At 31.8% G+C, this 14,897-nt stretch overlaps 1 protein-coding gene across 1 annotated transcript; it reads right to left on the reverse strand.

Moving 5' to 3' along the window:
- Nucleotides 1-770: 770 nt before the first annotated feature.
- On the reverse strand, nucleotides 771-9,517 carry LOC145582993 (rop guanine nucleotide exchange factor 14-like). The gene is made up of 9 exons (XM_081640088.1): nucleotides 9,388-9,517; nucleotides 9,073-9,211; nucleotides 7,996-8,120; nucleotides 2,964-3,350; nucleotides 2,730-2,884; nucleotides 2,570-2,644; nucleotides 2,167-2,436; nucleotides 1,698-2,048; nucleotides 771-1,483 (listed from the first exon to the last, which is right to left on the reverse strand). Exons 3-9 carry the CDS (start codon nucleotides 8,084-8,086, stop codon nucleotides 1,088-1,090), a joined length of 1,725 nt encoding a protein of 574 aa, XP_081496214.1. The 5' UTR covers nucleotides 8,087-8,120; nucleotides 9,073-9,211; nucleotides 9,388-9,517; the 3' UTR covers nucleotides 771-1,087.
- Between the last annotated feature and the right edge of the window lie 5,380 nt (nucleotides 9,518-14,897).

The raw sequence follows: 14,897 nt of genomic DNA on the forward strand, positions 1-14,897 counted from the left end.
CCAAAAAATAAAATAAAAAAAAAATCAACCTCTTTTCTTAATACCGATTAAGGGCCTCTTCACATTCACTGAACTGAACATAACTGAAGTGATTGGAGCTGAAATAAACTGAACTCAATTGAACTGAAATGAATATTTTATAAAAGAAGGAAATTAGGAGCTGAGCTGAACTGAACTGAAATGAATATTTTATAAAAGAAGGAAATTAGGAGCTGAGCTGAACTGAACTGAACTGATTAAAGCTGAACTGAACTGAAATTAAGCTGAAGTGAACCGGCCTTAAGTGATTTCTTGTTGAACGTGTCTTTGTCGTATGCACATGATCCTCGACTTCCATTACATTGAGGAGCCTCCATGGGTTTGTGCAAAACTTAGTACTGTATGTGAAATCCTTAAAAGAAATATGCTTATTGTTGGTATGAATAGACACCAATTTTATTGAGAAAAAAAAGTCTGTAGTCTGCCATGATGAAATATGGGTTCTTCATGTTCAGCCTCGTTATCAAATTCAAGATATCTTTATAAAATATCTTCCAGGTGATTTTTGTGAAAGTCTAAGCATATGAAAACCTCCCACTTTGATCACAGGAGTGTAACAAAAAATGATCTCCAATTATATTCATAGTTAACAAATCAATGGATCAAGCAATTTTATTGTCTTAATAAATCAAGACCTAACACACTCAGTTTTGCCACTAAACCAAGACCTCATTGATTCTAACAATAGACATGTAGTTAGTAGGTAGTTAGTAGATAAACTACTGATAGTGTGATGTTCAACTTTTGTTAACTTCAGTCATCAGACCGGCCAAAGGAATCCTTATTGAAGCAACTGCAACAGCTTTTGGCACTACTTCATGGTAAAGAAGCTTTGCTATTATCAATACTGTGTCCTAAATAGAGTGATCGATCTAAAACTCTTGTTTTGGATGTGTCCAAATAGTACTCTATATATACTTCACATATATCTGTATAAATATGAGATACCAATCATGAATATGTCCACTTTCTGATGAAAGAAATATAAGGAAAAGTTCTTGATTAGAAAGTCATACTTATATACAGGGAAGCTAGCAAAGTAGATAACTTATGTGAATGAACTATCTGGCGAAGCATTGCTGCAGCCATCTTTGCCAATGCACCAGACGCGGCTGGAACTAGGTGTTGCAGTGACTGAGCTAGATTTTGCATCGGTACTAGAAGAAATCTCTGAATCAGAACATCTGCTAGGGTTTGAGTCACTAAAATACCCATCCACCTTGTTCATTCGTTCAACTAGGGAGTGCCTTATATGTGGGTTGCCTATGGGGCTATCCAGTATTCCGTTGATGAAAGATACTGATGAAATATAGGGCGTTGGCATTGGGGAATTGGGATTGCTCGAGTGATCTTCTTGTAGGATATCTCCGATCCTTGTTATTATGCTGTAAGCCAGGTTTCCAAGAACTCTGGAATATGCTTCAATAATGGAATGTCCAATATCCTATTGAAAAAGAAAAACATATTAGAAGTCCAGCAAAAAAAATCAAATACAACGTATACATGTTCTGAATGACTTTATTTTAATGACTATGTAGCAATTAGCCAGAAACAAAAAAGATTTGCTACTTAAAAGGTTATTCTTGGACTAGAGCTTGAAAAAAGAACATCCTTGGAGAACCCTCAATAGAGGTCATACTGTATCCAGTTATACTAACCTTGCCATACTGTATTTTCGTGACATCGAGGAATGTGTGAGGAAGGCATGGATACCTCATCTTCAACCGACACAGAATTGCATCTACAGAGAGCAATAGTGACTCAGACTTTTCCACCTCAGGTATGGGCTCCTTCATAAAGCACCAGGATTTTCTGACAGGAGTCTTGATACCACTGACTTGCTCTTTGATTTTTTCTCTCCACGCTAGTGCTGCAGCCTCCAGCTTATTGATAATGTCAAGAGCATCATGTTCAGATCTCAGTTTCAGGAAATCAATGATTTCAGATGCTGAGCTTGATCCCGAGGCTATGACTTTATACAATTCCTCTCCCAGACAAGCCCTTCCAGACTGCATTAAGTAAGATATTTTCATGAATTGAAACACGAGGTAATTTTACTCAATAACTGCAATGAGTTACAATAAACAGCAATGTCTAATGCTTAGAAAGAAATAAAAATGGGCTTGCCTTGGGGAGTGCATCTTGAATGCCTTTAGGAACTGGCATTTCAAGCAAGATATTTTCGTTGATGGATTTGGCAGCCTTGAAAACCTGATGGACCATATTACCCTGAGAAAGCAACTTCTTTCGGGCAGTTTCTGAGAGACCACCAGCTGGGACTCGTGGAGACGGAAGCCACCACCTTCTGCTCTGCCTTTCACTCCCCCCTCTTCCATCTTTTCGGCTATTGCCTTCTGCATACCAAAATTCTGTCTCCACCATCGAGTTCAGAAATTCCTGATGAATTTAAATTCCATAGGTTATGTTAGATTGGGAAAAAATGGCTTTTATTTTCTCTCTTACAATAAAAAGGCTCCTCCGTTCATAATATAACAATTTATACATTCAATGGAATGAAGAGATCACCTACAATTAGCATAGAGTCAATCTTCTGAAGTGCTGGAAGGTTGATATGCACATCTGCACGAGCTTTGGGTGTCATTATCTGGTCCAACATCCAAAAAAACTGAAGTTAGAACAAGATTATCTTAATAAAAGTAGTTCAAAGATTGTAGAGGAATAGGAGGCACCTCAAAGTTCTGACCATTAGTATCACTTTGCTTAGCAGGAACCAATTCAACCATATAATTGGCAGGCGAAAGTAACCAATCCATCTCCTTTTGCCACTTAGCGCTATTTTCTTCAGATAAAGGTTCCAACTTCCACAACTCCCCGAAAACAGATGCTGTAGTTGTTAATTAACAAAGTTAACAACTGGTAAGAATGAAAAGAATAGTGAACTAACAGTTAAACAAAATCGATACCTGCAAGGTTTGTTATTGAGTTTGATATTGCTAGTGCACTGCATATGCCTTTGCGTCCTCCAGTCACATCCTCACCTAACAAAAGTTTCGCGAATTTCTCTTTCATAGCCTCCACATCAGAGAACTGAGTAGTATAAGCAGCTCTGTCTTTGACATAAATATGTTCTGGGCTTTCTGGGACACTCCACTCATCTGTTTCTTCATGGTTCCTCTTCATAGTCCTATCAGAAAAGAAAGATCCGAAAGCATCTTTGCTTGATGAGCAGCTGGTTTCTCCTCCATTAAAAGAATCTGCTGGACAATCATTCTCCCCACAGATTGAATTCTCATTTGTGTACAATCGACTGTTGAAAATGCAACTCTCAAGACCATCATATGTCATGATTCCTGAAAGATGTTTGTATAAATTATTGCTACTATATCTAACATACAAAAAATGATGACAAATTCAGAAGGCATACTCCCATTGAAAGTAAAAGATATAATTTTCATCTTCAGTTTCAAAAGTGACACATTCAAATTTTAGAGTGATTTTGCTAATTCAGCAAGAGATTAAGCATGAAACATGCACATATCAACTGGTTAACTTGACCTTACACTACAGAAAGTGATCCTTTATAGTCAAATCTAGTTTGATCATAGACGGTCTTCAAGTAAATAAACAATAACAAACGAATTAAAGTGTTATCAGCATATGGTAGTTCACTTTGTAATGAAAATATCAGGAATCACATTGTAAAGCAGATAGTTGAAATATTTGACAACATTTACCTGATGTAAAAACTGATCTAATTTTTTTCGAAAATTTAAGGTCCAAAACCCGAAATAATAAAATAAGAAAAAATTAGTTTATTACTGCCCTAAGTCACCCAAACCAACCTATACCAAAGTAACCAAACCCAAATACACCTGACTGGGCGATTACAAGTCTGCCTGTGCTTGCATTTTGATATACAGCTATTTCTCGTTAACCCTTAGCACAGGGACATAAGGAACACAATTCTATTGCATATATAAGAATATAAGATACATTTACATCATAGAAGTGCAAAGATGGGGAAGAAAGAAAAGAAAAAGAGTCTAGTTTATACCCTAAGTCTCAACATTTTAATACTAGAGTAAAAAAATAAATAAAATGGAATCATAACAACAATAATAATTACTAGGATATTTTCCTTTTCTAGGCAATATTAACATATCCTTAAGATATGCATATCTTACTCAAAAGGAATAGTATAAGTCTATAAGAATCAATAATAGACTAATAGTCCTGGTTTGTATCATACATAGTGTGTGACATATCTTGCAACTAATAAAAAACAGAGGAAATAAGTATTATACTACGTATTTGGCAAAGTAATTATTCACAGAGTACATACCTCAAAAAGGGAAGAAAAAGAATGGGCCCAACAGAATAACTACTGCCTAAAACATCATTAGTCAAAGATTCCCTCAATTGGGCCTATGACCCAGCAAGGTTGTCACTTGTCAGGCCTTAAAAATGGATGATCCAGTGGGTGTGCAATTATGAGTTTATTACCACCAAGAATCAACAAATTTTCGTAGTCTTTTTTATTTGGTGAGGAAATTATAGAAATTATAATCTACTTTTTTCTTTTTTTTTTTTTTTTTAGGAAAAATTATAATCTACTTAAACTATAACAGAGATTCAATTAATATGTCAAAAATTGTGTTGCTATAATATAATGCCTACAAATATCTTAGACAATACGGATTTACTTTCTTATGCAAAAAATTGTGGCATGTATTTTGATTTACTTCAGAAAAAATGTTCTAATTTCTTAGAGCAACTACAATGGTTGGCTAAAATTCATATAATAGCTTGTTGTGCCACATCATCTTTTTAAGCTACAACAATATTAGCTATTTGTTGCTCCAATGGTTAAGCTAGTTATAATTTAATTTATTTTTAAATTTAAAATTTTTTTATCTAATAAAAATTTACCAAGCTAATTAGCTCTACAAAGCTAATTTGCTTGCCAAAGCTAATCAGCAAGATGTGCAACAATGGTATAACTATTGGTTTATAAGTTTTAATATTTACAAGCTAGTCCCTTTTTTCAACTATTGGAGTTGCTCTTAAAGATAAAAGACGAAGAAAATACAAATTCGAACAAAATTAATTACTTAGAACCTACTTTAGTTGTATAAGAAAAGTTATATGGGTCCAATTGTTTAATATTGGAAGAATTAATTTGTTTTAAAATAACTTGGGAATGTTATTTTCAAAACCATTAAGAAAAATACAAAAAATGTGATAAGTGCGCAACTCATACATTGATAACACGTAAACAAGAGGGATTAGGGAAGCATTCAACCATAGGAAATTTCCGTGGACCTCTTTTTTTTAATAAAAACACTTTACTCTTCTACAATGTATTTTCCTCATACCTCTTTTTCATAAGAGAATAAGACTTCAGAATACAACAAACTCTCCTTCCCCTATTACAACATTTTTTTTCGACACAACATTACCTCCATCCTTTTCTGTTTCCATATACTTCTTATGACACAATTTCATGTGCTTGGACTATGCAATAAGTGTTACATATTCTACCTCACCTTCTTTTTAGGGGGGAAAATTACAAGAATATATTCAACTTTTGTCGTATTCTTTTGTCAATCTCACATTTTAATTTTAAAATTATGAGCAAGTCTTTTCAATTTTAATTCTCAAAATTATCGGAGATACACTTAGGGGGTGTTTGGTATGAAAATTTGTAACATAGGAAACGTAAACAAATAAGTGTTTCCATTTCTATTAGTTTGGTATGAGCTATAAGTAACAAATACCGTTTCCAAACGGTAACAAAATCCCCCAAATTGTTACCCTGGCCTTATCCAACTAGTGGAAACAAAAATGTGTTTCCCTCCTCAATCATAAACTCCTCAATTTGTTTCCATTTTATAAAGATACCAAACATATATCAAAGGTAACGTGTATCATTACCCTTTTCCTTACTTGTATAAATCCTTTCCATTCCGTTTACGGAATTTATACCAAACGCCCCCTTAGTTGTGAAGATGAATCAATCCAACATTTATAACAATTTAAACTTTATCAATAGAATAATCCCCTTCGATAAATAAATAATACGGAGTACTTTGTAATATTTAGAGTTTAAACATCAAATAATTATTTTATCTAAAGATCAATTTATTATACTTCGTAATATGGTTCTTAAAGCATGGAATAACAGTACTACATAGATAAAAAGAATGAACTCACAAATTTAAAAATTCGAACTATAATTTAGTACTGCACAGTTGCACACAAGCAAAGGAACCAATGGAAAATTGAAAAGGACCTTTTACTCCAAAAAAGTCTAATTAATCCATACATTTCATGGGAAATAGTGCAATTAATTAGTTTTAAAACTCATGAAAAGTAGCATTAGACAATATCCAACAACTCATTTTATAACATTTAAAAATGTGTGTATGTTATGCCAAAGTCAAACTAGAGTAGCAAAAAGACTCCCCTACCTTGAGCCAAATAATGTTGGTGCTTTTTTTGAAAATTGACGACCCAAAAATCTTTTATGCATATTTACTGTATCCTATGACCTGGCTTATTGTTTACACCAGAAATTATATGTATGATATTCTAGGAGAGTGCTTGTACATCAAAATCTTCGTTCATGGTCATGTACGATCTAGTTCTCTTTTTTTTTTTTCATTTAACGTGTTGTTTTATCCAATTACACTTGTATTTATATTTATATCCGTTTCCATGCAATCTAAATTACTAACATGTTTTATATCTTTGTGACATTGTTGGATTACTAGTAGGTCTTTCTTACACGTTTTTAGAAACAATTATATGACAGATTAGTATACAACTAAATCCAGCTTGTACATCAGTACATTCATTTCAACAAAAAAGTCCAATTATATATGTTTAGTTGTTTACAATTGCATCTATCTTGCTTTATCCCGAGATTCCGAATTGACAATTTCATTAGCAGATTTTATTATGCTCCCTGATTTACGCCCATTGAAAGTGCCAAATTACCGAATTGAGCTATAGTAACATTATACTCCGTAATAACTTTTTGATTCAACTATTGCATTTTTTAAAAATATATAATGTCTCACATGTATATACTTCCTATATGAGTAGAACAAACAAAAACAAATGTGACGTAGTACGGAGTAGTAGAACTCGTATTTCCGAACATGTGGACTACTCCCTTCTTTTTAATACGAAATACAAGAAGAGGCACACAAGATGTCAAGATCTACATACATATTACATAGTACGGAGTAATAGATTAGCCTCTAACCAGATCTCGATTAATGAGTATAAAGAATAATGTAGGTTTTTTTTGTTAATGTTTGGGTAACGTTTTGTTTTATTCATGGTTTGTTTCTTTGGACCATAAAATATGTCTACTCCGCAGCATCTAAAGCCAATGACGCACGTTGATAGCCATGTGCCTCAGTACCTTATTGAAGTAATACAACCTTAGTTTATGTCACACTTACTTTGCCATTCCCAAATTAGATAAAAATACTCTACCAAATTTGAGTGATGCTACACATACAATGGTTGTATGTGGGCAACCACATACAATACCATTGTATGTATGCCACGTCAAAAGGAAGTAAAAAAATAAAAGGGAAAAATAGAGGGAAAAAGGTGGGCCCCAAAATACAAACCAATTAAATGCTGCCAACAATGGTTATATGTGGATAGCCCACATACAACCATTGTATGTGTAGCCTTTTCCAATTCATTCACAAGTAACTTATCGTAGATATAAATAAACTTGTCATTTTAATTGTGTACTCGTAATTTTCATCATACAACCAGTTGTACCGTACACCCCGTGTAAATCCGTGTAATCAAAGTAAACTCATTAAGCATTTAAGAGGGGGCAACCAGATACTATTTCAGCAATAATAACATGATGGCTATATAATATCAAACATAATAAAAATATGATGGTGAAATGTAACGGAAGAAAATGAAATGTATAGGAAGAAGAGAGAGAAAGAAGAAGCTTACTGTTGTTATGTTCATTCTCATCAAAATCAATGCTAATTTCTCTACTGTCTCTCGTACAGCAAGCCAAACTCTTCTTCATCCCCATCCTCATGTTTAATTTTGGTTGTGTGCCCACCAGTCCACCACTATACATAAATAAATATTCACCCATTAATTAATCTTATATACACAAATTACATGTGTTAATTATTCTAATTATATTAGATACGGAGTATTTAAGATATTTATTTTTTTGGTAAGAGATCATTAATCATGGTAATAAATACAAAGTAAGAAATATGACACAATTACAAGAAATTACTGAACCTTTTTATAGTAATCACTTAAATTTTCTTTTATCATATAATTTCATTAATAATACTCCATCCGTTCCTTTATTAGATGTTTTCTTTTAGCATTTATTACTCACATAATAATAATAATAAAAAAAATAGACATCTAATTAAGAGACGGAGGTAGTACATTATAAAAGTAATCATAAACGATCTTCCAAAAAATATGTGAAATTGCAACTATTACTTTTTTTTTTTTTTTGAGGAGAAAATTGCAACTATTACTTTATTAGTTACTAGTCTAATTAACACTCCGTAATCATATGTAGTAATAAACGATAATGATGCCGTGCGGCCCGTGCACACTCACATATTCACATTAGTCCATGTAATACTAGTATTACCTACCAATTAAGTACCTCATAACAACAAATAATTAGAAGTAATAAATCATATTCCATTATAATCACTCATATAGTCAAAATCATAACTATTTCAAACTATATCAAATTGGTAATTAGGACTTAAAATCCGACTTAGAAATTCCATATTTGCGAATAAATGCGCGACTCATTTCATATAGTACTCAACTTACTTTTGCTTTCACCTGATTACCTTTTAAAAATGAAATCATAAATTCATAATAAAGAGAAATAACTTTAAACAAAAATCATTGAAATATTCCAAAAAGATCATTTCATTTGTACCAAAATAAAAAAAAAAAAAAATTGGACCCCATTACATAAAAAGAAAATTCAGAAATTAGAAAAAAAAAAAAATTGAAGAAGAAGGAATGAAAACACACCTGAATCAGAGATGAGTAATGAAATAGTAATTCCGAAGGGTAGGAGAGAGAAAATTTCAATTGGAAAACGAAAGAAGGGAGTGGAAGAAAGTATGAACCATCGATGCCATTCACGAGCAAAATGTGAAGATAAATCCCACTAACATAACATAACACACAAGAATCAATTGAATTTATTATTCATTCCATCTGAGCAGATAGATAAATAATAATATTCCGACAAAAATGAGTAATAACGTAAATTAAAAACGAACAATGTGGTAACTAAATTTGGACGGGGGATGAGGGTACAGTAAAGAGTAGGAGTATTATTACCTGGTACGGGACAATGGGCTAATAAATTTGAGCAGAGGAGTGGGTGAAAATATTGAAGGAGAGGGAGTTTTGAGTGATAGACCAAATAAATGAGACAGGAAAAAAAAAAAGATTGAATATTTTTTTGGGGGAGGAAGGAGTTTTTTAATTGGAGGAGAGAAACTGAGGAAATAGGTAATGGTGGGTCCAAGGGTAAAATTGGAAATTAAGGTTGGGCTTTTATTTTTTGCGTAGTATTTTTGGGTTGAGAAGTGAGATGTGGGTGGGACGTAAGAGGTGGGGAGTTGTTTTTTTTATGGGCTCAAATGTGAGTGGAATAGGTGCCTAGCGTCACATCGTCAATCCCTATATAATTTTTTAAAAAAATATTTTGAAGTTAAACTAATTTTTCTAGGGTATAGTTGGGGACTTGGGGATACTTTGATTGACATTTTACAAAAATATTCAATTTTTTAGTTTGTTACCATTTAAATCAGGAAAATGACGTTTGTGATGACAAATACTAATTCTACTCCCGTTACATATTATTTGCAATGATTAGGAATTATAAACATAACAAAAGAATATATACTCATAAAGTCATAGAGCAAATTAGTTCAACACTTAGGTAAAATAAAAAGGTACATAAAAAAAATGCTTAGAATATCATAATCAAAATGCTAAGTGTTTTATGGTCCAAAGAAAATATGAAAATTTTGTAGCCCAAAAAAAATTCCTTCCTTTAAGGGTAATGCTATATGTAGCCCTAAGGGGTATATATAAGCATTAAATATACTCTTGAAAATGGTATAAAATTATGAATTCATGACAAAAACACACGTAAATCAGTGTAATAAGTGTTTATATTTTCATGATTTCTTAACTTTTTACGATTTTCAAGTGTAAATTTAATGCTTATATGTAGCCCTAAGGGCTATGTATAGCATTTTCCTATTTTTAATTAACAAAATTTTCATATTAATGACAATTTACTTTACCTCTTTGGCTTTGAATCATTCTTATTCCCAATAAGCAAATCAAAGCAAAAATCACCGTCCCAAATACTCTCTCTCTCTCTCTCTCTCTCTCTCTCTCTCTCTCTCTCTCTCTCTCTCTCTCTCTCTCTCTCTCTCTCTCTCTCTCTCTATATATATATATATATATATATATATATATATATATATATATATATATATATATATATATTTATGACTTGACATCATCTATAACCGCTAATACTAGTGTTATCATCACCGTATTCATCAACATCAAAGGATGATCAAGTTTAAAGAGAAGATACTAAGTCTTGTTTGGGAGTTAGCCGATAGATGTTCATGTTAACAGGTTTAACTACTTGTTGGTTGTATTAAATGATTTGACTAAATAATTATATAAATAACTGATTGTGTAAAATTATTTGATAAGTTATTGTTAGGGCCTGTTCTCTTACATTGAAATCCAGTTTAGTTCAATTCAGTTTAGTTCAATTCAGTTCAGCTCAGTTTAGTTCAGTTCAGCTCCTAATTTTCTTCTCTTATAAAATATTCATTTCAGTTCAGTCAATGAGAACAGACCCTTAATTATTAGCTATTTCAATGTATGTAATAATAATAAAAAAAAAAAAAAAAAAAAAAAAAAAAATGTCCACATTGCTATATCAAAGTCCTTAGTTTTAAAGTCTAAAGTTAGTTGTGTACTTGTTTTAGAATGGTTATATATCTAATAGAACTCAATAAGCTAAAAATTTTCTAAACATCTCTTTCCCAAACAAAACCTAAAACAAATTACTAGTACAAAGTTTATCATATGCAAATGCGTTTATGCACTTTCGTGCATTGATTTTCGTTATTATTCAAACCATATTATATTGGGGCAAAAGGTTGAGGTAGGAATTTGTGAAACAATTTGAAAATGCTAAAGTCAACACCAACATAAAGTAACAATAAAAAAAATGTCCCATCCAAAATTCATATTGGAAATCAACAACTACTACGATAAATTATTTAAAAGTGCAAGAATTCAAAAGAAAAACATTCAAAAGAATATAAGATTGTGCTTTAATTTTTGTTTTATGATAAAATAATAATAGTATGTTTGTTCCAACAATACAAACAAATTACGATGTATATAGTATATTTGTTACAACTCAACGGGTTAATTCTCCACTTTATATCTTATGCAAATTTTATGTTTAGTTACTAAAATGCAATTTTGCAGAATTAAGGGAAGAATGTTGCGAAATGGAGCGTGGATTTTGATGAATGTCGATGAAATTGGGGTTAGTATCACTAAACGCCGGGGTAGTACCGTTGTAGTTTTACGATAAAAGGTTTCCACCCCTTTGCCACTAACAATTTGGGGTATATACACCTCCAATTTCTTATGTCATTAATTTTGGATGTATGTTGCACTAAATTAGTTGATATCCACACACGATTTTATTTCAGGTCATATCATGACAAATTAGGGAGAAGAGAATAGAATAGCTTTTGTATTGCATGATTATTATTCATCAATAGGTTGAGTATCTATACAAAACCTACGCTCATAAATAATATCTTAACATAAATATCCTAAATATATTATTCTCTTAAATGATATATACGGAAAATATATCACACATATATTTTCCGATATCTCTAACACCCTCCCGCAATCGTAACGACAGTAACACGAACGTTGCGATTGGAAATTCTTCACTTTGTTGAAGCCGAGATGCACACTCTTGTGATGTCGCCTTCAATTTTTGTCTCTTCTTTTTCAACGATGAGAACGTTCATCTTTTCGAATTCATTAGTCATCAATCAAACAAGAACGTCATTCTTTTCGAACCTGCAAATATAACCATTTTTGGTTTTTCCAGAGCAAAACCGAGCTCCAATCAAATATTAGTTTGTCAGAGTAAACCACACTCAAATTTCTTATTGGTCTTTCAGAGTAAACCACACTCAAATTTCTTATTGGTCTTTCAGTGTAAACCACACTCAAATTTCTTATTGGTCTTTCAGAGTAAACCACACTCAAATCCAAAGAAGCAAAATTATGCTCGAATCAACTCACAAACCTAGTCTCACGGCACAAGGAGAACCAAATATATCTTGTCTCACGACACAAGAGAGCCGATTTTTTTTTTTTTTATTATTTTTAAATATTGCGTCAAGCATAACGCTATTTAATGTCTCATCTCCAAATATGTGTTATAGTGGAGGAAGTCCACTCACATACTCCCACAAAAAAAATTCTCCCAAAAAAAAAATTCACATACACATATGATTAACGTGTACCAACCCAAAAAAAAAAAAATTTAAAGAGTATTAATATTGCATAGCGGAAGCAAAATTTTGAATCCCACCGGTGGGTTTAACTTTTAAACCCACCGGCAGGGGGGAAATTTTTGTGAGCGGTCCCAAGATTTAACCTGCTCTTGATACCATGACAAATTAGGGAGAAGAGAATAGAATAGCTTTTGTATTGCTTGATTATTATTCATCAATAGGTTGAGTATTTATACAAAACATACGCTCATAAGATAGGAAACAATATTCCTAAAAGATATACCATATATCCTAATGATATATTCTCAAAATAATATCTTAACATAAATATCCTAAATATATTATTCTCTTAAATGATATATACGGAAAATATATCACACATATATTTTCCGATATCTCTAACATATCACTTTTCATTCCTCAATAATGCATTAATTATTTAAACTAAGTTAGTTGATATTCACACGATTTTGGATTATCTAAATTTGATAATTTTGCATTTGTGATAGTATGTTTTCAATATACTACATGTGCAATCAATGAGAGAGTGGGGCATTGTCTCATTGTTTGGATGGATAAGAGACAAATAGTTATTGGGTCAAATTCAAATTGTTTAGCAAAGGCTTTGTATAAGATATTAAGATATAAATAACTGATTAATTAGCTAGTAAAACTTCTATTAACTAAAAAATATAAAATAAAAAAATGATTTTTTACCATAAACTACTTAATAAAACCTAAATTTTACGAGAAACTACTTAGTAAAAAAAATTGTTGTAAGAAATTACCTAATAAAAGGTAAAATAAGATACTAATTTTAGCCGAATTTCCACCGTTGATCTAATTTTACGACATTAACCCATCTCAAAACACCCCCAAAACCACTACCACTGCAAGGGTTGGTTTTTAAGGTGTTAAGGTTATATTCAGGGTGGTTGAAGGATATTCTGAGTTGGTGAGGATAAGTTTGTGCTTCGGGTTAATGGTGATTTTGGGGTTAGAGGTGGTGCTTTACGGGTTGGAGGGTGGTTTCGGCGTGGTGTAGGCAATTTCAAGCAGATTGTGTTGGATTTTGGGATGAAAGCGGTAGTAAAGCAAGTAAATTTCTTCTGAGAATGAGTTTAGCTTTGGTTCGAGCTTGCATCAATTCTTTAATATATTACTCATGTTGTATATTAGATTGCTAGATTCAAATTAATTAATTAAGCTAATGTCCAATTAGATCAACTTTAATTTTGATTGTATTTAGAATGCATGCGACCAAATCAAATAATTAAGATCATATTTAGCTTAATTTATGTGAAGGTAATAAGGTAGTAATTTGTGTGTTATTGGTAAGCTTATAAATCTATACTTAGTATTTAAAAACACAAACCATAATTTTTCATATGACACATGTCATCACAAGTCACTCACAACCACATATGACACATGTCACCCCTTTTGATCTTTTTGTTTAAGTCTTTATACATTCTATAACTTGCAAATTCAATTAAGAAAATGAAGTGTTTCATTTCCATCGTAATAAAATAAAGTTGAACCAATTAATATACATCAAAAAAACATATGAATTTAATTATTTAAAAATTGTCTTTTCAACTAATAAACTTAAAATATAACTTAAACCAATATGTCATTTCATATCCTACAATCTTCATGTATATATACGCGTATCTAAATTCCTTTATCTTTTTCTACAGTTCCACCCTCATTCTTTTTTTCCTTTTAGGTTTTAGCAATGAAACAATTACTTCGTATTTCATATCAAAAGTTTCAACTATTAAAAAATATACCTACATATGAAATAACCTAGATAAGAACCCGTGCATCGAACGGGCCAAAAGGCTAGTTAATTAATAAATGGAAGAAGTTAAATACGCATACATAAAGTAATGATGATGATGTAAATAAAAGTATGACAAAAATAAGGATGATCGAGAATTTAAGATAGACTGTCGAGAGTTTTAGTTTAGCGCACAAGCTAAAGGGGGAACCAAACGGCGCGGACCAAAGTCCTGCTCCAGTGCTCCTGCATGCAACTCTGCTGTCTGTAGTTAAGTTAAGAACACAATATATTTAGAAACATTTCATTGCTAATACATTTTTCAAATCCATTCATACAGTAGTCAAGTTTTTTTTTTTTTTTTTTTTATTTTATTTTTTTATTATTTTTTTTAATTATTATTATTATTTTTTAATATGTATATATATTTATTTTTGGCAAATTAAAATAATTGTTATGGATGCAAATTAAAG

Source organism: Chenopodium album, chromosome 2 (genome assembly GCF_948465745.1).
Source record: "Chenopodium album chromosome 2, dcCheAlbu1.1, whole genome shotgun sequence".
Classification (NCBI taxonomy): domain Eukaryota; kingdom Viridiplantae; phylum Streptophyta; class Magnoliopsida; order Caryophyllales; family Amaranthaceae; genus Chenopodium; species Chenopodium album.

Bases quoted from the DNA above. Each gene is read 5' to 3' on its own strand.
- LOC145582993 (XM_081640088.1), bottom strand. From the start codon at position 8,086: ATGAGGATGGGGATGAAGAAGAGTTTGGCTTGCTGTACGAGAGACAGT. The intron at 2,645-2,729 runs GTGCCTCCTATT...ATGTTGGACCAG, and splicing joins CTAATGGTCAGAACTTTGAG to ATAATGACACCCAAAGCTCG. The intron at 2,437-2,569 runs GTAGGTGATCTC...TAAATTCATCAG, and splicing joins AGATTGACTCTATGCTAATT to GAATTTCTGAACTCGATGGT.